The following is a 23,475-nucleotide window of genomic DNA, read 5'->3' on the forward strand; positions in this document are numbered from 1 at the left end:
TCTACTAATTGTAGATCTTAAAGCTCGCGGCCAAGGAGATGGAAGCGGGACAACCATTCAAGAAGGAATCCCTTGTATTTGTTTGCCACTGCCCGCCATAGCCAATTCCACAAGGCCCCAGCTACGTAGCTCATTTATAGGGTCTTGGAATGTAGCGGGGTTAGGCTCTAAGTTATCGAACCCAGATTGGGGGGAGTTGGTGGATCAATATGACGTGTTTCTGTTCCAAAAGACCTGGATGACATCCGTCCCCCTCAGGGTGGGCTATGCATGCTACCACATTCCAGCTGCACAGGGATTGAGGGGTAGACCATCGGGGGGCTTGTGCACATGGGTAGCTACTCATCTGGGGTGTTCAGTGACAGTGATCGATACACACTCCCCGGATCTTTTGTGCATTGCCCTTAAATATCTGGATGGCACGTCAGTAGTGATATTCAACATCTATCTGCGCCCCACTCCCCACTCCAGGGGGTCTCCCCTGATTGAGGCTATTGAGGAAGTCTTAGCACTGTACCCCACTCCTATGCATAGAATATTGGGTGGTGATTTTAATTGTCATTTTGAACCATTGGTGGGGATCCCGTCTGCAACTGCAGAGGAGGATTCTATCTGTCATATTCAGGAGTGCTTATTGTATCCAGCTAAGCGCCTGACTCCATTGGCGCTGCAGATAAATAAGCTTTTAGTCTCCCATTCCCTTAGAGCACGGGTACTCATAGTACGGCCCGCGGGCCGTCAGCGGCCCGGCAAGCCTTCCTTGGCGGCCCGCGGACCTTGCAGACAGTGCCTGTGCCCTGTGCTTGTCAGCGAACACCGCCGGTTACAGCAGCGCGGAGCTGTGAGGCCGGGCGATTCTTTTAAAGGCCATTTACTTGTTAATGAGGCTTTGTTGTATTTCACCTCTTCTTAGCGCCCCTGCATCTCCCCTCTGATTGAGTGGAGATGCAGGGGCGCTAAGAAGAGGTGAAATACAACAAAGTCTCATTAACAAGTGAATGGTCTTTAAAAGACCTGTGAAGTACTTGGGTGCGGCGACCGTGTGCGTTCCCTGGAAGCCGTCTCAGCGCAGGGTGAGGTGACAGAGGACAGCAGGGTGAGGTGATGGAGGGCAGCAGGGAGTGAGAGCAGGGGGTGAGGTGACAGCGGGAGGAAGACAGAGTGCAACAGAGGGAGGAAGAGGGAGGGAGAGAGAGGGAGAGGAGGAAGACAGGGAGAGGAGGAAGACAGGGAGAGAGAGAGGGAGACAGAGGGAGAGGGAGGGAGAGGGAGGGAGACGGAGGGAGAACGGAGGAGGGAGGGAGGGAGACAGAGTGAGAGATAGATAGATAGATAGAGAGGGCGGGAGACAGAGTGAGAGATAGATAGATAGATAGAGAGGGCGGGAGACAGAGTGAGAGATAGATAGATAGAGAGGGCGGGAGACAGAGTGAGAGATAGATAGATAGATAGATAGATAGAGAGGGCGGGAGACAGAGTGAGATAGATAGATAGATAGATAGATAGATAGATAGATAGATAGATAGATAGATAGATAGGGCGGGAGACAGAGTGAGGGCGGGAGACAGAGTGAGAGATAGATAGATAGATAGATAGATAGATAGATAGATAGATAGATAGATAGAGAGGGCAGGAGACAGAGAGATAGATAGATAGATAGATAGATAGATAGATAGATAGATAGATAGATAGATAGATAGAGAGGGCGGGAGACAGAGTGAGAGATAGATAGATAGATAGATAGATAGATAGATAGATAGATAGATAGATAGATAGATAGATAGATAGATAGATAGATAGATAGATAGATAGATAGATAGGGCAGGAGACAGAGTGATAGATAGATAGATAGATAGATAGATAGATAGATAGATAGATAGATAGATAGATAGATAGATAGATAGATAGATAGAGAGGGCCGGAGACAGAGTGAGAGATAGATAGATAGATAGATAGATAGATAGATAGATAGATAGATAGATAGATAGATAGATAGATAGATAGATAGGGCGGGAGACAGAGTGAGGGCGGGAGACAGAGTGAGAGATAGATAGATAGATAGGGCGGGAGACAGAGTGAGAGATAGATAGATAGATAGATAGAGAGGGCGGGAGACAGAGTGAGAGATAGATAGATAGATAGATATGTGTGCATACCGGGTCTGGTGGCTCAGTGGATGAAGGCGTCCGCTGCAGTGGCCTGTGTTCAACCTCATGGTCATAGTTTTTTTTTGCTCTAGCCCCGCCCCCTCCCCCACTGGCCCCGCCCCCACCGGTGCGGCCCTCAGCCAGAAACCACACTGTAAATTTGGCCCCCGAGAGAAAGTTTGTGAGTACCCATGCCTTAGAGCTTGCAATGGCAGACTTCCTGCCGACTCCCCAGGGAAGCCCACTTACAATAGAGCGGGGAAAACTACGACCATTGACTATATTATGGTCAATGTTGAATTGTGGTCCCAAATTAAGACCTTCACTGTAATTGAGAGAGTGGTTAGTGACCACAATCTCCTGTCTCTAGAACTTCATTCAGCATTGGGCAGTAAACTTGGAGTGGGGTAGTACGATCCTTATCCAAACCCCAATTTAATCACTGTGGCAGGAGGCAGACGTATTAAATGGGCTAAGTTTGCATTGGCATCGGATAAAGTATCTGAGCTCTACCAACTAGTTGCCTCGTCCTTTGCAGAGGCTTCCTTTTTACCGGTCACTTATGATTGCTCCTACTTTCGGGCGTTTGAGCTCATCCACTCTAATTTATTCACCTCCCTAGCTGATTATTTTTATATCCCAGCTCACGGGAGGGTCCGGCTAATAATCCAGGAGCAGTGGTTTAACAAATCCGGTAGGGAGGCAAAACGCGCCCTTGTTAGAGAGGTTAAAACTGGCACAGTTGAGAGTATAAGAGGGGCTAGACTCGCTTACAAAAGCATTACAGTGGAGTCTAAATCAGAATGGGAGGCCCGTAGATGGGATAACATAAAAGATGCCCTCGATGGACATAATTACAAGGCCTTTTTGGAACCTGGTTAGATCAGGTTCGTCCGAGGGGTCGACTGCTATTACACCTAATTTGCGTGAAGATGTGTGGATAGCGCACTTTAAACCCCTCTTCGCGCATACTAATACTGTGACCCTAACAGACTCAGTCACACCTGCTCCAGACACAAAGGTCACTACTGACCCAGACTACTATCCAGTAACCCTGCAGCAAACTCGGAGCCCTTAAAAGTCTGGCCACAGGGAAAGCCCCCAGACTGGACCACATACCGGGAGACCTGTTTCTGAATGAGCAGAAGGTTTGGGTCCCTTACATGTGCCTATATTTTAATGCCATACTCCTGGGTATGGAAATTCCTCTAACTTGGCTGGGTGCGGAGATTATTCCCATCCATAAAAAGGCATCCCCCCTGGACCCGGTCAACTACCGCCCCATCAGTCTTATTGACGTCTTCCAGAAATGAATGGCCCGCATTCTTTTATCAAGGTTGCAGTGTTGGATGGACGATCATCACATCCTGACCTCCCTACAAGCAGGTTTTCGTGCCAAAGTTTCCACCATCGACCAACTGTTTAGATTACAGATGGTATTCTGGAAGACGGTGACTTTGGGGGCTGGCAGTTTGTATTTGATCTTTGTAGATCTTCGATTTGCATTTGACCTGGTCCAGAGGGAGAAGCTATGGGCCATTTTGTTGGAGATGGGTGTTCCAGCTTATTTGTGCCAATTATTTAAACGTTTACATCAGGGCACTTTTGCAAGAGTGAGGTATGGGAGGAATGAGGGAGCTTTCGGCAGCCTTTCCGGTGGAAAAGGGAGTGAGGCAGGGGTGCCTGTTGGCCCCCACGCTCTTCTCGCTTTTTCTTAATGGGTTGATCAAACATCTTTGGGACGGGCGGGATTTAGATTCTCCCAGCTTGGCAGCCCGAAAGATACCAGCCCTGATGTTTGCTGACGATACCCTTTTGTTATCAAAATCTTCAACGGGTATTCAGCGAACATTGGAGGCTTTCTGCTCCTTTTGCAGACTAAGAAATCTGGAGATCAACCTGTCCAAAACCAAATTTATGGTTTTTAACTCTAAATTGCCCAACTGCCCCCTTCCCCACATGGATGGCATGGTCCTCGAAAGAGTCTCTACTTTTGAATATTTAGGGGTAACACTGAATGACAAGATGGAATGGGGGACCCATATAGCCAAGGCAAATATGAAGCTGGCCCAAGCAGCGGGAGGTATTCTAAAGGTACATAATGAGTGCACATCCAAAATTGTGGGACCTCCAGTAGAAATCTATAAAGCACAAGCAAGAGGTGGGGCGCTCTACGGTGTAGAGCTATGGGGCCCGCCAATGCCTCCTGGCTCTCTAGCTCTGAGAATAGTTTCATAAGGCGTCTGCTGAGACTCCCACAGAGCACACCGCTATGACTTTACCCCGTTGACGGTGTTTGCGACCTCCAGATTCTTGTTCTCTATGTGGTGCTCTAGAGGAGCCAAACTTAAGGAGAAAGTTGCACTAACTGTTTAACTGTCAGTACCCTTCTGCATTTACTAGGGAATTTTAATACCACTCTGAATGGCCTGTTTTTATCTGCTTTTATTATTTTAAATACTATTTATTGTTCTAGGTGTGTTGTTTAATCATGTACACTTTGTATTGCTGCTCATTGGTGATCAATTGGTTGTCTTATGTAATTATGTATTCTTCGCTTTTATGGTTATTAACCGATAATAAAGCTTTTTGACTGACTGGCAAATATCACATTTTGTTTCCACAACAGTAATAGTTCTTAAATTGCAGTTCTGTGTGCAAAGGAAGCTAATCTTTCTCTAATCTTTCTCAATTCAGGTGCGGGTAGCTATAATACTGGCTGTTTAAGGCAGAGGGAACGAACAAGAGGAACTGGGAATGCAATAGAATCATCCTCTTCCTGCCTAATTTACAGAGGAATGATCTTAAAACCAGAAATATCGTTGGAGAATTGAGGCCCCCATTATATAAATTGCCAGAGGGTCATATACCTTCTTTATGGTAGGAGTGTGTGCCCAATTATAGAAATCTAAGCAGCGAGGAGTAAGGACTGCCAATAGTGGGCTAGCTCCTCATTTGTATAGGGAGAAAATAAATATGTTATTATGGTAACAGCGTCATCGGGGCAGTGATCTTCCACATTGCTTAAGAATTTTGCTGATCAACCAAGTATGCAGTGGGAATTATTGCATTTCCTTGAAACCTAGATATTTCCAAGGGAGCTTCACGGGACTACAGCCTCCCTCTGCAAGGGGGCTACAGAAGTCTCAACCCATGATCGCCCTCAACCGGCAGAGACCTACATTCCTGCGTAGTTCCAGGTGAAATGTTCCTTTTTACTCTCTGGGAGATGGTAATTTCCCCATGTAACGTCTCTCCAGCTAGACAGTACTGTCTGGCACGGGAAGGAGTGGAGGAATTGTAAATAATGATGCCTCAGAGTTCAGAAAATATATGAAGCATAACACAGACGGGTCTTGGTATTCCTAATTTTGCATGAACTTTGTCATAACAAAAAACCTCTGACACTAAAGAGAATCTATATTCAGTGTAGACCACTGTTAAAAACAATGAATATCTTTGGAGGAAATAAATAATGAATTGATAAACAATTGTAGAAAACATGTTTTTACTCTCAATTAATTTCAAGTGGGTCCAGCAGGTTATTTAATAGTACAGTGTATCACAATATTTGATTTCCATAATGTGTGGTACAGTGGGTAGTTTTAGCTATTTCAAAAGGTCAATGTTATGATAAATTCCTGGGGCACAGATATGTACAGAGGTGGTTTAAGTTCTAGAGCAGTTATGTGGTCTATCTAAATGAAAGAGGCCTAAAATATCAAAAGACATTCAATACCTATACATTCAAGGATATAAAGTTTAGAGTGACTCAAAAGGCCATATATATCACACAAAAAAGGTGCATTTGAAAGAATTCGGTAACTCCATTCTTAAATTAAAATAGAACACATTTCTGATTGTTATTTCCCTCTAATGATAGGTGTTTTGAGTATGCATTCTTACTTCTTAATTGAAGAGGAGAATTAAAACGATGTTGCTTCATAGCATGAGAATATTGTGATGTCTTTGTGATTGGGATAAACTAGAATATAGTAGAGTCTCACTGAAAGCTAACACAGGACTACTGTAATTGCTGAAGCTGCATTATCTCAGTGAATGCACACCTGATCTCCAAATAGCTTCTTGTCCTGTTTAAATCTTAACAAAACTGGAGATTTTACTAGTAGAGCTTTAAGATAGTGGAAAAAGCTGCAATAAAATACTCATTATCAAGCCTTTTTTAGTACTGAGAAAATAGAGAAAAATTCACCTCATATGTTTTTTTGATGTGACTTCTCAAATTCCCGGCTGATTCAGGAAACAGAGTTACTACAGCATTTCCTTTCACAGGTTTTCCGTAGGTGTATCTGAAACGTTCAATTCAATGTCAAAGGCCATTTCTTAAAAGGATCAGCCCGCTGTTATAAAGAATTTTAATACTGAGCAAAGAAAAAAATTGCACAAAGACACCAAAAATTATAATCATAAATGAGAATGAGATACAATTATAAACCGGTTAGTGACAAAAACAATTGTTGATCACTAGTAAAATAAGCACTTTTTGCTTCAAAAATCTTTTTTCAGCTAACAGTCTGGTATAGTCCTGGAAATAAAATGCTATTAAGTAGTTGTACTTCATATGCCGCAGCCACAAAGCATGACAAATGTATAAAATCATGACGTACATCTGAGAGTAGTATAGGTCTACTTGCATTACACTATGATTATGCATTTTTGTGCTTTAGACCATGATGTTTTCACAGAAGAGGGTCAAGGAAATCCATTACAAATGAGGTGAATTGCACACCAGTTTAAAATTTAAGGGTCTATTCAAGCACTATGCAAAGCATTGTTAGTGCTTTTCTTTGGTGTCAAATTGAGAGGCTTCAAAGTGCTTCTCTCAATCAATCAATCAATAAGGGAAATTATAAGTGTGCTACTCACCCGTGAGGGTCTCAAGGCGCTGGGGGGGAGGCAGCTCCGGTCAGTCGAAGAGCCAGGTCTTGAGGGTCTTCCTGAAGAGGTGCAGGGTGGGGTCACGCCTGATGTTGATCGGTAGTTCGTTCCAAGTCTTGGCCATGATGTAGAAGAAGGTACTTCCGCCCGTTCTTGCTCTGTGGAAGCGTGGGGGTTCGGCGAGGGTGAGGTCGGCGGATCGGAAGTTCCTCTTTGGTACATGGAAGGAGATTCTGCCATTGAGGTATTGGGGTCCGGTGTTGTGGAGGCATTTGTAGGCATGGGTGAGTATTTTGAAGGCTACTCTTTTCTCCACGGGGAGCCAGTGGAACAGTGGCGTCACTAGGGTTGGTGTCACCCGGTGCGGGTAACTCATGGTGTCACCCCCTCACGACTTACCGCATGGACCTCCTCCGCCCCGAGTCCGCCAGTGGACACAGTTGGCAAATAACGGGACCATACAGAATCCTTAGTAACGTTTGTAAATGTAGGTCCTATATTTACAAAATGTGCCTGTTAACAACAGTGTGATAATGATTCATTAATCAGGTTGTACAGTGGGCTACCTGCTAGTCAACAGTTTATTGGAATTTATAATATCATAGGTATGGTACTTTTTACTGGTGTGGTGTTCCCACTATCCATCAACACGATATATCAGTGGTCGAAGTGGGGGAAAAAAAGTAGGGGAACAGTGGGCGGAGAATCAAAGGGCGGGAATAACCCAAGGATTGGATCAGTGGGCAGAGCCAGAGGCGTGGCCAGAATGCGCAAACATCCCAATTTTCTGTATTTGTTTGGTTTCACTGCCCAGTTTTATCAACCAATGGATACACATGATTATTTAAGGTTATAATGAGTTATTGACAGTAAAATGTGTTCACAAAGTGGGATATGCTTCTAATCACAGAATGTCCCCAAATACGATAAAATGTGGAAGCACAAGCCATTTGTCTCCGAGCCATGGAGTTTCTGTCATCAGCACTTCTCCCTTTACCAAAACAGCAGTTCAAACATGAATTGCTAAAAATCCTAGTTTGCAAATGTTTTCTAAATAATAATGGCTCTGCCATATTTGCCTCATAATGCAAGATCTGCAGCATGATCTCACCATTTAAACTAATAAATTGTTTGTTGCTCAAACGTATCAAAAGTTAATAAAAAATTTGACTTGTGTTGCTGCGGAGTAGATGACAGTTAATAGCTCACTGTTCTATGTTAGGATTTTAACTTATAAACTGCAAGTAACAAAAGGATCTCTCTGACAAAAGCAGTAGCCCACTGGCCTATTTACATTATGTGCACTTTGTGATCTGCATGGTACATGTTCTTTGCAGCAGGTACATTAACCCTCTGAGCTACCTTTCCATGAGTCAAATCTTCCATTAGACAAAATTCCGATCTCTCTCTAGGAAGAACATTAATCACCAGAGTCATCATGACATTTTTATTGTTACCGAAAATTACTGGAGGCCAGGAAGGAGGCAGCAAGCGCTTTTAAAACCATAATATACTTGCAAAAATGATGCCTCCACCGAAAGTGAGCACCTGGTGCGGTCACGCCGGTTGCACCGCCCTAGAGCTGGCCCTTCTCAAGGGTCCTGTGATCTCAGTGACAGGGTCACTGTTCTAGGGTGTACTGCTTCATAGGCCTGCTGCAAAACTGGAGGTGAACTTCAGTATGAATAGTGGTGGACAAGCCTTGAAGGTTAACCTACACTTGTCATGCTAGGGTCCACCTGCTGGTGCTACGACACCGGGGCTTCTAATGTCTTGCAAAGCCTTCTAAGGTCTAGCATGAGATAGTGCTCTCTCGGGAGAGTTGTCTGGCGGACTGGTTATTAAGGCTGAACCTGGTTCCCCAGTTCCAAATTCAGCAGCTCTGGCCATAGTGCCACATCCTCTCCCCCACTGAACACCATACTGCCCCACTGAGAAAAACTCAGACTGCCTTCAACTACAACCCATTTGTTGCCAGCTATAAACACCTGGATGCGGCTCAATTTAAATTACGCACTGGGCAAGAGCAATATGTGGCCTACAAAAAAAAGTGACAGCATCCTGGAAAAAGCAAACAATCAAATGGAATGCAACATTTTGCAAACCATGTGTAATGTAAGCAGGAACAACATGGTTACCTTCACGCTTTTACACTCACTGTTCAGAAATCAGTGTGTGCTTTTGCCTGAAAAGTTAAGGACATGACTACAGGGCCCTGAATGGACCCATTTCAATGACCATTGCTTATATCCTCACAAAACGTAAGCAGTATGGTAAAAAAAGACAACATCCCTAGATACAGAGCAGCAGTACAAATTTTGTTTTTCAATCCTCACATTGCAGTACCTCCAGGATTGGTGTACTAGCTCCAAGCCCAGGGAAAACAAAGCCAAGACAACAAAAATAGCGCTTCACTGGCAAACTCTGTAAAAGTGGCGCTAATGTGTTTGGGTGTGAATAAAAATCAATCTGGACAGTTTGCTACCACTCTGTCTTACTTTATTTAGTTATTTATTTTTCATATTTTTAAACTTTTATTCCTGATGCTGCATTTTGGAATTAAATGTCAGAAAAATACGACATTGATTTCCAGCAAAAGTGATTTTCTTTTTTGGATCCATTTCACAGGGAAGCAAATAAAAGAAAGGAGAGGAGACAGTGCGCACTGCGCACAGGCACGTCCTCTTCCTAAAAGGTTAGGTTGCTCTGCGCACACGGGCCCCAGGGCCGGCTTTAGCGCTGGTGGCGCCCTGTGCGACAATGTTTGTTGGCGCCCCCCCAATGACCACCTCCACCACGGATTCTCTCACTAGCACCCTTTAACAGTGACCAAGTCACCATAACCACACTCTCTCAGATGCATTGAATTAGTTATATAGCGCCACTCATACCAGTGTAGGGTGTCCGAGCACTTTGCATCACACACACATTACACAGAGACAGTCAATCATAGGTGTGTAAATCCGTGTATAGGAAATGATACATAAACCAAAGGACTGAAAGTGTAGGAGTCACATGTCATCCATACTGGTAGGCAGTATAGTGCTTGGTGTGGAGAAGCACAAACGCAGAGTCGAAAAAGAAACAGCATAGTCGGGAGTTTTCTTTAATAATAAGAATCTATTTCTAGCCAAATTAACCCTTTTTGCAACATTAATCAATGTTCTAATAATGTATATTTTGAGGTGTGTATGCAGTTCTAGGATGAAAGTTAATAGCTCACTGTTGAATATTAGGACTTTAAGTTATAAATTGCAACAAAAGGATGTCTCTTTTGAAAGCAGTAACCTGCTGATCTGCACTCTGTAATCTACTTGGCACACGTTCTTTGCAGCAGGCATATTAACCCTCTGCACTAACTTCACCTAAGTTAAAACCTCAACTTTACAAAACACTGATCTCTCTCCAGGAAGATAATTAATCACACCAGTTATCTTGACATTTATGTGAGGCCTGGTAATTGCTGGCGGAAAGAAACGCTGCAGCAGGTGCTTCAAAAGCGCAATAAACTTTCAAACACGGCGCCCCCAGGAAGCCAGCACCCGGTCGTACTGCCCTAAAGCCGGCCCCTGACGGCCCTGTTGGTGTCACCCCACTTGAGGGTGTCACCCGGTGCGGTCCGCACCCCCCGCACCCCCATAGTGACGCCGCTGCAGTGGAAGATGCACAGGTGCTAGGTGATCTGTTCGTTTCGAGGGATGCCGAGGATGAGTCTGGCTGCAGTGTTCTGTATGGTCTGGAGTTTTCAGAGTAGAGACTTGTTGATCCCAGTGTAGAGGGCGTTTCAGTAGTCCAGTCTGCTGGTTATGATAATAATGTCAATTTGTTGACATTATTGTGCAAATCTGCAAAACTTTCAATACTTTTCACTGTAAAAAGATTGATTCTCTTCTACTGGATACCTCGAGGAACCTATTATCTTTGTCTGGTTGGTTAAAGTTTAAAACATACATTTCAAAAGTGTGGATGTATTTTACTTGAGTTCCTTAATCCAAAATGTCATTCAATCTTCAGCTGTGATTGTAATGTTTATGAGGGTTTTTTGATGAGGGGGGGCGGTACTCGCAGAGTTGTACTCAGCAGAGTTACCTAAAATTCTGCAAACGTCCACTGAGTTCCACGAGCTGCAGAGTTTCGTCTACCCCTAGTCTTATTATCACATTATCATGCTATATATATAAATTCACCAATGGGGCCTGTGCTATTCAATCTCACCAGTTTTTTACACGCTATTTGTCAGTGTTATCTTACCTCGCGCTTCTCGCAGTCTAGAATAGAGGTGTGTGGTTGTTTCCAGCGTGTTACCCATTTTGTCTTGACTGCAGTGGATCGTGGTGGGGGTTTTTTCTTCAATGTTGCAAGGAAATAGTATTCCCTTGTCCATATCCCAGAATGGTCAATCAAGGCGGGAGGTTACCGGGCTTGAGCATTAAATCATCCTGCCAAAATGTTAAAATTGTTGTTGCTGGTGTCACTCAAGAGTCAAGTATTATTGATAAAGTGGGAGTCCTGTGGGAGCTCAATTAGGAGAGCGTGAGGTCACCTCTCTTGGGAAGCCCACGTGTTTTGGTTAGCCTAAACTTTAGCCCCCCGTTACTCGAGTATTAGAATATCTTGGCTCATGTTTGGATAGTAATCCAATCATAGGAACCCCGCTTCTAAATGGCTAACTTCAACAGAAGACGAGGGGAAAAACAAAACCAAGCTTCATACCAACTGACAGGCTGGGGAGCCACAGCTTGTAGAAAGATGTAAGGGTCAAGGACTCCTCCTAATGGTTAGCATAAATGTCCCACCCTGAAAAGGACGGCCGACCTCTTACTGCAGAGTGCATCCCTTTCTTCTGCGCTGAAAGACATGCAGCTTCGGAAGAGGTGGTTCAGAAACTAATGGAGAGGTGTCCCAGCACTAGGTAGCCAAGTGACCACTTAATATACAGCAGTCATGGGTGATTTGCTAACTTGAGAGGTCTTCATCAATGTATTAGCAACACACAACACGAAGGTGGTAATGGGGAATCAGTCCGGGTGGGAGAGCAAACACACGCACTTTGCGGTGCTACACGAAAATATCACAGTTCATACATCCCCTGTTTTCTTTTTTAAGCACTATTGCTCAGACATATATTATATGGCATGTACACAATGCAGAGCGCATACGCTCGTCTTTGTGCAGATTCTCATTGATGTATGACTACTTATATATATATGTGCATGCATGTAACCTGCATAAGAATTTGTCAAACAGCATCTAAAAATTTTAAAACTCAATAAAGAAATTTCAACAAAAAAATGAGAGGCCTTCATCAAATCAATATATACAGAGTGCGTGTCCATTGACTGCCTCGTTTGCTTTTAATTGACCATCGACTTTCTTTAGCAGTGATTTTGACAGAAGAGGGTCGAAAATCAGATAAACTGAGATCAATAAATTTGAATAGACGGGAAAGACAGGTATGGCCAGAGCACAAATCACACAGCCTCTGCTTGAGAAAAAATGAAGTAGATCCTGTCCTTCATGAAGCTCACCCCTGGGCTGTATATTCTTCTCTCCACTCTGCTCCTGCATCGGTAAACTCGCCATGTGGCAGAGCAAAGTTTTTGCCAAACTCCTTGCTCCAACCGGAGTATAGAGTGGCAAAACTCCACCAGAAGAGCGAAGGTTACCGCCAACCCCTAGTTTTGAAGACTTTCAGATTCATAATCTCTCAGATCAGAGTCAATTGTGATGAAGTAGGTCCATTCAGGTACTAAATACCTTCAGTTGGGCTCTCTTTGTATCTTAGTTCTTCTGACTGCTGATTGTTCACTGTCACTAGCTCTCTGTTTGCTTGGCTCTAGTTCTTCCCTGATCATCTTAGGTATACGTTCTTCAGTCAAGTTGCTTTTCAGTATCTCCCCACTTTTCATCCACTTCTGTTCCCACTGTACTCCCCCATCCAAAATGATTGCACTTTCTTCCAGTTGAGAGTGCACATTCTTGTTCTCAGCTGCTTTATTGATTGTTATTATTTTCGGTTCATTCACGGCAATAGATGTCAAAATCCTTGTCATAATTGGACATTCCTAGTGCCGGTCCACTGCAGAATTTCTCTCAGAGGTCAAGGTAGGCACTCATGCATTTGCTGTCCCAGAGTAGCAGATAATTCACTTCATTGTGTATAAATGTCTGTTTTGAAACTACTGACAACAGTAACCCAATATTCCCAAAAACATTGGGACCTCTCTTGTGTCATGGGGGGGGGTTAATTCTTAAGCTTGTGGAGCTACGTTCTTGGAACACTCTCCTAGCCCCCTTCTCAATGTGGCCCCCCAGATAGCGAACCTCCCTCTCACAGTCCTGAAGTTTTGTAGGGGACACCATCTATCCGTTTTCTGCAAGATGATTCAACAAATCAATCATGTCTTGTTTACAGACTTCTCAAGTTATAGACAACACCAATAGGTCATCTATGTATTGCAGTAGACTGTACTGAAAGGCAGCTGTAATAGACTTTTCTTCTGTATCTGATTAAAGATCAAATGACTCCCTGTATACGCTTATGGGACGCAACGCCACACAAGGGTTTTCCCTAAAAATGGGAAAGAGAAAATAGATTGACTATCTTCATGTGGAAAAGAATGCTTGACAGAGATCAATGACAGAAAACCATTCAGCATCACATGGAGACTGAAATGTCAGGATTTAGCACTACGGGACAACACAGGACTACAATTTGACTCCGCATCCAAGGTACTGAACTATTCTCTATTTTTTGTTTTGTTTCTGCAAACCCATAACTGGTGAGTTGCAAGGACACCCTATCGCTTCCTTCAAGATGACCTGCTCTAACATGGATTCGATCATAAGCATTATTCCTCCACTGCCTCAGGTGTGAGGTATATTGAGACGTTCAGGGGTACTCTGCTTTAGGTTTCACTGCAATTCTCACAAGCTCTGTAATCCAATACCTTTGCCTATGAAGTCACAGACTTCCACATTCACCGTACATCTTAAGTCAGCGGGTAAGTCTTCCTTAGTTAGGACTGGGAGCATACAAACTGCTGCTTCTACTGATTTCAACTTGAAATCTACACCCTCTTTGTGTGTCTGAAGTTCTGGTGTGCAATAAGTAACAATTTATTTTTCAGAGAAAACCCCTGCCCAACAGATTAACTGTACTAAAGTCATACATTAAAAAACTGTTGGTCATTTTCAAAGGGACCTAACTTTACAGGGACCTTAGCTGAAATTTAGTTTGTACGCTGCATATACCTACAACTTGGACCTGTTTTGCCGTGAGAGTTAGGTTAGGGACCTCCACTGTTCTCACAATAGAATGCGTAGCTCTAGTATGGATTAGAAATGATATTGGGTGGCCATTCACTTCTCCATCCACATATGGCCCACTCTGGTCTACCTCTAGAACTGCGCCAAGCATGCAATCCTCTCCCATCAGGCATTGTGACTGAATAGGGCCCAGTCCCATGGAACTTTCCAAAACCAGGAATTGTTGGAGGTTATCAGTGATTATGAAAGGGTAATGCTGAATCTTGTTGGATTTAAACTAAAAAAGTAAAAGTATGTGTCAGGTCTGAAACAACCTATCAAACTGGATGGAACACAAACCAATCTCTGTTTTTAGGATGAAAATCCTCACCCACCCTTCGGAACATACTTTATGATAGGGTCCTCCTCACTCCACTTCTCAAAAGGTCAGTGATGTGGGATACAACTTCCCTGATCGGGGAGAAGCACTTACAATCTTTTATGCAGGGTGGGCCCTATGTGAGCGGTAAAGTGTGGGTGAGTTTGGTAGATTGTAAAGTGAGGACTGTGCAAACGTTAAAAATACCTCTTGGAGGACCAAGTCAAGACTTTATTGTATGCCCCCAAGGGATATGTCAATCAAATTTCTTTATTTCGGTTAGTAAAACCATAAAGGCTACAGCCACACGGATCATAAAACATTCTAAAGAAGAAAAATACTGTCAAGGCAATATATAGTTTGGGAGATACAGTATAGGTCTAGTTGACATAGTGGGCCAGCATGGGAAGAAGCTTAAACATTTACAATTTCTCAATTAAGGCACTACTAAGATAATTCTGGCAATTCAGACAGGTGAATAAAATCACAAGGCTAAAGTGCTAGTGCATTAAATGGTAATATATATGACGATTACTATAAAATACAGCCCACATTAACAACTACAAACGTAGTTACTCCTTGGCCCTTAAGAAAGCCATTGGTCCAAATTGACGGTGAAGAAAAAAAAATATATAAAATATACAACATGTTGCCATAAAACCAGCTATTTACAATAAAAAATATCAATGTTGGAAACAACACGCTTGGAGTAGTTGTTACAATTTCCATTTGATCAGTCCAAGCCAGGCGATGAAGTCTGCAGCGCCCTCCTTCTGATAACCCAAAACTGGCCTAGAAATTTCGCAGTTGCGCAGACAAAGAGAGGTCTGGCATCGGACTTCAATATAGTAAAGGCATCTTTGTAGTTGCGAGTCCCTAGTTGTGTACATACAGGGGCTATCCATTTCCTCCTTGGTTTGACATAAGCAGGGCAGGCAAAAAAAACATGGCCAATTGTTTCGTGTGGGTAGGTGCAAGAAGGACAGCCCTTAGGTTGATAATTGTTTATCAGCCAGGAGTTGGTAAAAGCATTATTAGGTAGACTGCCATATCTAAACTGAGTGTACAGTTTTCTGTCGGCTGGCACCTTGATGGTATCAAAATAGCTTTCAAATTGGCAGTTGGTTTTTGTATCAGAGAAAGCGTCTGTTAGGCTGCCATGTTGAATTGCCAGGAAATTGTTCTGCTCTACCCATGCCCAAAACAATAGTTTCACATGGCCTCTACTATAAGACAGAGGAAGACCGGTAACCTTTTTGGGCAGGCCAATGCTTGCCCGAAGGTTATCTACATGATTAATCCACCCACTTATTTCGTTTGTATCCAGAGCTGAGACCTCGCTAAAGGCAACAGCGTACAATGCCAATTCAGGGGTGGTAACCAGTCTGTTCCAAAACAGCAATGGATGAAGCCTTGCAAGGTCCTTAATGGACTTAATACCCAGATCTAGTTTCAAAGGGAGAAGAGGAGTACTTTGGGGGAGCAATACCATATTCCTAAGGAACTGGTTTTCCACTGATGGAAGATTGTTTACATTTGCTACACCCCACAGCTCTGCCCCATATAGGGCACTACTCACTGTCTTACAACTGTACAATTTGAGGGCAGGTGCTACAGGCTCGGTATACGAGGGACAATGCTCCCGCCTCAAAGCCCCAGTTAGCTGGGAGAATTTCAAGGGCGCCTTCTCTAGGTGGTTCTTCCAGGCCATTCCCTCAGACATCCTGATGCCTAAGTAATCAAATGAGCTGACCCTCTCAAGCGGAACATTATCTAGAAACAAATTACCCTTAAAGGATTTGTGAGGGTTGAGCATCATTAACTTGGTTTTAGTTGTATTGATGACCAAACCGCTCTCGTCGCAGAATGCCTTGAAGTGATTCAATAATTTTTGCAGGCCCATAGGGGTTTTAGAAACCAAGAGGGTATCGTCCGCGAATAGTAATGTTGATATTATGTGCTCCGCCAAGGATGGGGCGTCTTTTGGAATGGAACACAAAAGATCAGCCACTTGGTTGACATACAAGGAGAAGAGGGTTGGGGCCAAAACACATCCTTGGCGTACCCCCCGTTGGATGTTAAAGGGCTCGGTGGTTTGCCCCTGGTTTCCCGTTCTCACACCGGCAAAATTATCTTCGGGATATGTTTAAAATAAGGGAAGTATAATTTCAACACAGTAGTAATGATGGAGTCGACACCTGGTAACCCCTAAATGGCATCCATTCTAGAAATGCACCAACTATTATTTAAATGCTTGCTACAGCAGGACTACCACTGACAATGAAATAGTTGAAAGCATTGGGTAACATAACCGTTCCCCTAATACTAGTAAACCAGAAGTCAGAAAAATTTTACAGGACCTAAAAGAGGCCAGTACAAGCTCACACATGCCAACAGGAATGATATATAAACATATTATACCAAACTTTCCTGAACAAGCAATAGACCCACTCCCTGGCATGGCAACCCTAAAAAGATTAAGGGCCTTATTATGAGTTTGGCGGTCCTTCAGTCGGCCCACCACAACCACACCGACAGGAGGATTGTCAAGCCCGTAGTGCACCCGCCAGCTGGATAACGAGTGTAATCCATGTCGGCAGGTGGTGCTGTGGCGGTCTCACTGCGGTGGGCTGTTAGGCTCATAGGAAAACATAGCATGCAGCACACCACTGTAACAGCACCTGCAGTATGTTCCTGCACAGTGTGGCACGTATGCCACACAGTGCAGGAATGGAAGAGCAATTACAGGGGGGTACAATATGTGCCCTCCTCCACATGCACCCCCAGGCCCAAATCCAGCAGGGGGTCCTGGTAGGGCCCCTAAGTTGCCTCCCCAACAACATTTTCATGGCTGAAATACCACCATGAAAAGGGCGGTGAAAAGGCAACTCACAATATGCTCGGTGGTGCCAGCAGTGGCAAAGCCAGCATAGTCAGCCCAGTTTTAAACTGCTGGCCCAGCGGGATCCTAGATCCCAGAAGAGCAGGTCAGACCACCACACTCAGACTACTGCGGGTGGACCCGCAGTTTGGCAGTGGTCGGACTGCCACCATGAGTACGACGGTCCAGAGGACTGCTGTACTCTTAATTAGGCCCTAATTTCCAGAACATATAGAACAAACATTAGAACACCAGTATGATCTCAATAATGTAAAGCTACAGACATATCTCAAACAAGTACTAATCAGACATGAAAAAATACCTTTTTCTGTGTTATAACCAAAGTAAAAATGAAAAAAATATGCTAATAGTAACAATTTAATAACCTTAACTCAATATAAAGCATGGATGATGGATGGCAAATTTACGTCGTGAACCCCACCATTCAGTCAAATATACCCAATACATAGTTAATATCAAAATACAAAATACCATTAGTGTACGCATGTATACCAAACAAAGTGCAGCTTACAATGAGACGCTAACACATAAAACAACACACAAACAACTAAAACCTAAAAAAAACATCAGATTTTGAACAGGCAATGATTTCGACCATTCCCAAACACTGCAAGTCAGGGATGTTACTATTAATTTAAGCAGAACATATAGAGGCACTGTCCAAAACCCACCCAAAGCATTAACTATGCAACTAACCCAGAATTTGTGCACAAAATAAAAAAGCAAATAGCTTTAGCATGTGTACCTGTAACCATGAACCAAGAAGTGAAGTCAAATAATGCAGTGGAAGGGTGGCACAATTCCTTCCAAGAAAAACTTGGAAGAAGGCAGCCTACACTCTACCAATTCTTAGAAAATACATCAAAAAGAACATAGTTACCAGGAGCTAAGAATGGCGCAATCCTCACCCCCAAATCAAACCAAAACTCTCCAAAGAAACTAGACAAATGCATTAACTCCTAACATTCAAAGTGGGATAATTTACTATCAACTCAGGTCTACCATATATAGACTCAATAGCAAGAACCCTACTTTAAAAAAGACACACTACATTCCGACACAATTTAACCAGCCTAAAATGCAAACACTCATACTTTATGAATATTGATTTCTAAATATCATTACAGCAAACATAAAATGCCAAACTGAATAAAAAAATCTGAAGACAAAAATTTAGATTGAAAATTAATTTGTACTATAATAAATATGTAACAGTATATAAACACTTTTCTACCACCTATAAAAAAAATGCTAAAACTCCCAAACAACGTAAAAACTAATACAGTACACTAAAAAACACAATATCAATTACAAGGGTATACAACGCAGCAATATTTTTAACAACAATATTGAAAATATGTAAGAAGCAATCCTTCCTACGATATTCTGAGCCACAATATTTTTGACATCATGATATTTAAGGCACAATATTTGTGTCTCAAAATATTTTTTTTATATTATTTGGTTGGAACACAGCAAACACCAGTCTTAAGCATATGAATGTCGGGGTCAGGAGAGAATAGCAGGATGTTTTTGATGTCAAGAAAGAACATAAAGCTTAGAAAAGCTAGTCAAGTGCAGATTTGAAAAAGATTAGTCCTATTGAGGTTCTGGACTTTTAAGAGTCCAGAGGTGTCAGGGAAACAACACCCGAAGACCCCTGAGTTCCTCCTGTCTCGGTGCACAAATAAACAGAGACACGGGCTTCTCGATGGTGGCGTCAAAGACCAAGGTTTATTTACTGCAGGGACACAGAAATCATAGGAACCACACAGAGGCAGAATCTACGAGACTGTTCAAATGGCATTAAGTGGGTTACTCTTTAAATACACGCAAAATGTCTTTAGGCAACATTACACGAATATTTCTCATGCCCAACCCGGCATCCCAAACAGACAGTAAATTTGGCATCAAACAATAATTAGTTGTAGGTTTTCGGTATTCGATCAGGTCCTCTCGACAGTTTTCCATTCTTCGCCCGATCCTCCCCATCATAAAAATCGTAACCTCCCCATTGTAAAAGCCCAGAAGGAAAGGAGCAGAGCCAGGTGCAAACAATTGAAATGTAGGATAAGAGGTGTTTATGGATCATAAACGGGCATGGCTACCGTCTTCGGCCTTTCAGTCAGGACAACGGACACGAGAACCAGTATAGCAGGACTGGCCTCGGGCAAGGGAGGCAGCTTGATTCTGCCTAGTCATGCAGCGTCAGCCTTTCTCGGGCTCGAGCTTACGTGTCCTTAGCAAGGTGACTCTGCCGGGGTCATCGTCCGTTCATTGACTATGTGAGGGCAAGAAACAAGATGGATGCCGTAACTAAAATGGATGCCATGACTTTTACGACAGAAATGCCCTATTTTCCAGTGAATTCATGCTAGTTGCGCAGCGAAAACACTGTCATGTATACAATGGATCATTTGCGGTTCATTGGTACCGAAATCGTGTCAGTTCTACGATACCGAATTCACGGGTTCGGATCGCTACAGAACCTCACTATGACCGTTAAAGTTTTAATAAGTAATCCCCAAGTCTGACAAATGGTGGCTGAGCATTCCAAGGGACATCACCTTGAAGGCATGGAGGAATCTCCAAATCAATCATCTGCATGTGCAAGGATGAGTAAATGGGTAATAGGTTCAGGGATGCAGATCCTAGATGGCTGGCTACATGCTATGGATGAAAAATCTTTGATATGCTGAGCATGGAGACATGAATTACCTAGTGTACTAGGCATAGGACTTGCATTGTGCTTTCTTGTGCAGTGTAAGGTCCATTTCAGGTTAAAGATGAGCATGGTTTCATGACTTTGGGCTCGCCCCTTATGCACTGCCTGTATCCCTACATTCTTGTAATATTTGCACATGCATCCATCTCCCTTTGCTCCTGTATGCAGGAAATGGGAACACTTTAGTAGATAGAAATTAATGGAATAATATGCCTGGGGTGCAGTGGCGTCTCCTCCGCTAAAGCGGAGGAGCGTCGCCCCACTGATCTTAGAGCCGCGACAGGGGGCAAAATATAATGAAAATAACTGAACAGTATTATCATTTTAATTTTGGTTGCAGCAGGGCTGGGTTAGGGCTGGTGGCTCAGGGAGGAGGATAGTACTGTGCACACTTAAGGCCAGATTACGAGTCTGGGGGTCCTCAGATCACCAGACTCATGTTGGCGCGGTGTTGGCGGATCCAGGCACTGCCGTACCCGTGATCCGACCGCCCGATTATGGCTTGGGCAGTCAGACTGCACTAGGACCGCTGGCTCCGCCAGGTAACCGCCGCTCCCTGGCATAGAATCAGTGGTCAGAGGCCACAATATGCTTGGCAGAACAGCCACAGTCGCACCAAGCAGAATACGAGTTTCCTCTAAGCCAGGCTTTTCATGGCGGTTCAACCACCATGAAAAGCCCCCCTGTGAGCATGCACATAGGTACCTGCATGGCGTAGACTTACGAGTCCGTGCCGTGCAGGAACCTTGTGAGGCAGTTCCTTTGAGGTGCCTTTTAAAAAGGAACCACCGTCTATTAAAGGCCACCGAAGGGGAAACAACCATGCCGCCCACCTGCCAGACTACGAGAAAGTCATAATCTGGCAGGCAGCGTGAGCTTTGGCGGAGCTGTGGTGCAACAGTTTGCACCGCTGCACCACCTTTTCGGCAAAACCTCATAATTCTGCCCTAAGTGCGCATAACTGCTTGGATGGCCGTTTTGGCCCAGCCAGGCAGTCATGTGCTCTGCATATTCCCCACCAGGTTGTAATGGACAGCCTGGTGGAGAATATGCACAGGCTCCCTATCTCAAACGCTGCATTGCAGCACTGTGATTTTCTCAGGGGAGCCTGTGTGCCCGGGTGCTTCCTGCAGCTTCCTCCAGAACGGACTGGAGAAGAGAAACGGAGAAGTGGTGGAAAAGGTACGTTTTCTTTTTTAATATTTTCACCCCTCCCCATACCCCATCACCCAACCCGCCACTCCTGTTCCCTACCAGACGCCACTGCTGGGGTGGTCTGGCTTCAACATTTTCCACAATTAGATCCAATGGCACACAATAGGACAGTACAAAACCAATGTGAGTGCTTTCAGTAGAGTGTCACCTGTGACTTGATATCATCTTGGGCCACAACACAGGTTGGATGACACAACCATCTTCATTGTTCTTCTTGTATTGATGTTTGCTTCTCATTATAGATGTCCCTACTTGGTAGAATGTTTTTTAAACAAGATGTCTCTGAACATGGCCCAAAGTGGTAATAACATTTACCTTTTGTATGAGCATATTGACAGCTAAGTCCAGCCAGTGGCAGTTGTATCTTATTCTGCATTATATGAAAAGCGGTGAAGTTAGAGAGTTCACACTTTTCTATGTATGTTATCACACCAAGATCTACTACTGCCTCAGTCAGTAAATTATAATAAAGTGCAGGCCCAGTTGGATTGGGCACCCTCAGCTCTTTATTTAGTAATTACAGCTAGTCAAGTTTAAAGATTATTGTCAAAGGCCTATAATGTAAGTTTTGGGATAGTAACATGCTGTAGTGTTTACCTCAAGGGTTTGTTTGGAAGATTTAAACTGGAATCCATTTCATGAAGCATTGTTCAGGTGAGTGTGGTTTGTGGAAGGTACAGCTGTTGCAAAGCTGAAAGATAGCCAATGCATGACCCACCTGGACTGGGAAGGCATGAGGGTTCTGATGCTGGAAACTGTGAGGTAGTATAGATTTGTTCTAGCATGAACCTTGCTGTGTGTGTATATGTGGGGTTTTATTATATAATGAATCGAATAAAATGTTGTTGATTGTGACACGATCTTTGGCTTGCCTACCTGAGTTAGAAGTTCATTTATAGATTATGATCTTCCATTATGTGGATATCTGTAGTTAGGGATTGGAGATGGATGGCCAGGCTGATCATATGAATGAGGTGCCCTGGCCAATGGAGCAACACATTATCAGTATGAAGAATAAATATTTAAATATATACTTGTTTTTAGTGTAGTCCTGGACTGGATGGGCAGTTTTTACAGCAAGAAGATGTGCTGACATGCTTGTGCCTGTGATCAACTCTCTGCACCGCTGTCTCAAGCTCTGAAGCCTGAGTCCTATGCCTACACCCAGGGAACCTAGCCATACTCCGACTAGATGCCCCAAGAAGTTTTGAAGTTCCGGCAGGAGGAGATCACTGGCACGCCAAAGTGAGTTCTGGTGGCGCTAGTAGACAATTGCTTGCGGCCAGCATTGAACGGCTGACAAGCTGGCTCTTTCTCTTTTGGCAGTGTGGCCTAACCTGCTCTGGACCAGTGCAGTGTGGGTGGCGGTGGGAAGCAGCACAGAGCCTCGGCGGCTCCCCATTCTTAGAGACAAAGTGATTCCCATGGCCCGCTGGTGAAGTAGCCCTGCAAAATTGCACCCATGTGACAGACGCTGTACTGGTAGCCTGTACTGGTAGCTTGTGCAAGGACAGCAAGGTAGCAGTACTGGTAGCCTGTGCAAGGACAGATCAATCTACAATGCACAATAATGGTACAAAGGGGCAAGTTGAAGATTTATCTCACCTAGTACCCTCTGCCATTAGCAACATCCGCGTGGTAGGAAAGTCATTCCACATATTAGACCCAAACAACACAGAATATTGCACCAATTCAAAACATCTTTGCCCAGCCTGCCTCTGGACCCACTGTCCCGCAGGCAATTATTCTTAAAGAAAATGCTCATCCTACAGCTTGTGCAGCCCCTGTAGATGTAAGAACATCAACCACACCAGTTCTTGTAAATACTGCTTCAAAAAAGGCATCTTTTCACTCTTGTGCATCTACGTCCAGTGAACAAGACAATCCAAGAGTGGCCTCTATAAACGCTCTAGAAAAAGCATCCATCCAGTTTACTCCCTTAATATTAGAGTCATAGCAA

At 43.8% G+C, this 23,475-nt stretch overlaps 1 protein-coding gene across 1 annotated transcript in view; it reads right to left on the bottom strand.

Moving 5' to 3' along the window:
• Positions 1 to 23,475, bottom strand: part of CD109 (CD109 molecule) — a 750,032-nt gene that overhangs the window by 566,357 nt on the left and 160,200 nt on the right. Inside the window, exon 8 of the mRNA XM_085610953.1 lies at positions 6,361 to 6,457. Within this exon, the coding sequence (XP_085467079.1) occupies positions 6,361 to 6,457 (97 nt within the window). The remainder of the gene's footprint in view (positions 1 to 6,360; positions 6,458 to 23,475) is intronic.

The sequence above is a fragment of the Triturus cristatus genome, chromosome 6, assembly GCF_964204655.1.
Source record: "Triturus cristatus chromosome 6, aTriCri1.1, whole genome shotgun sequence".
In the NCBI taxonomy this organism is placed as follows: domain Eukaryota; kingdom Metazoa; phylum Chordata; class Amphibia; order Caudata; family Salamandridae; genus Triturus; species Triturus cristatus.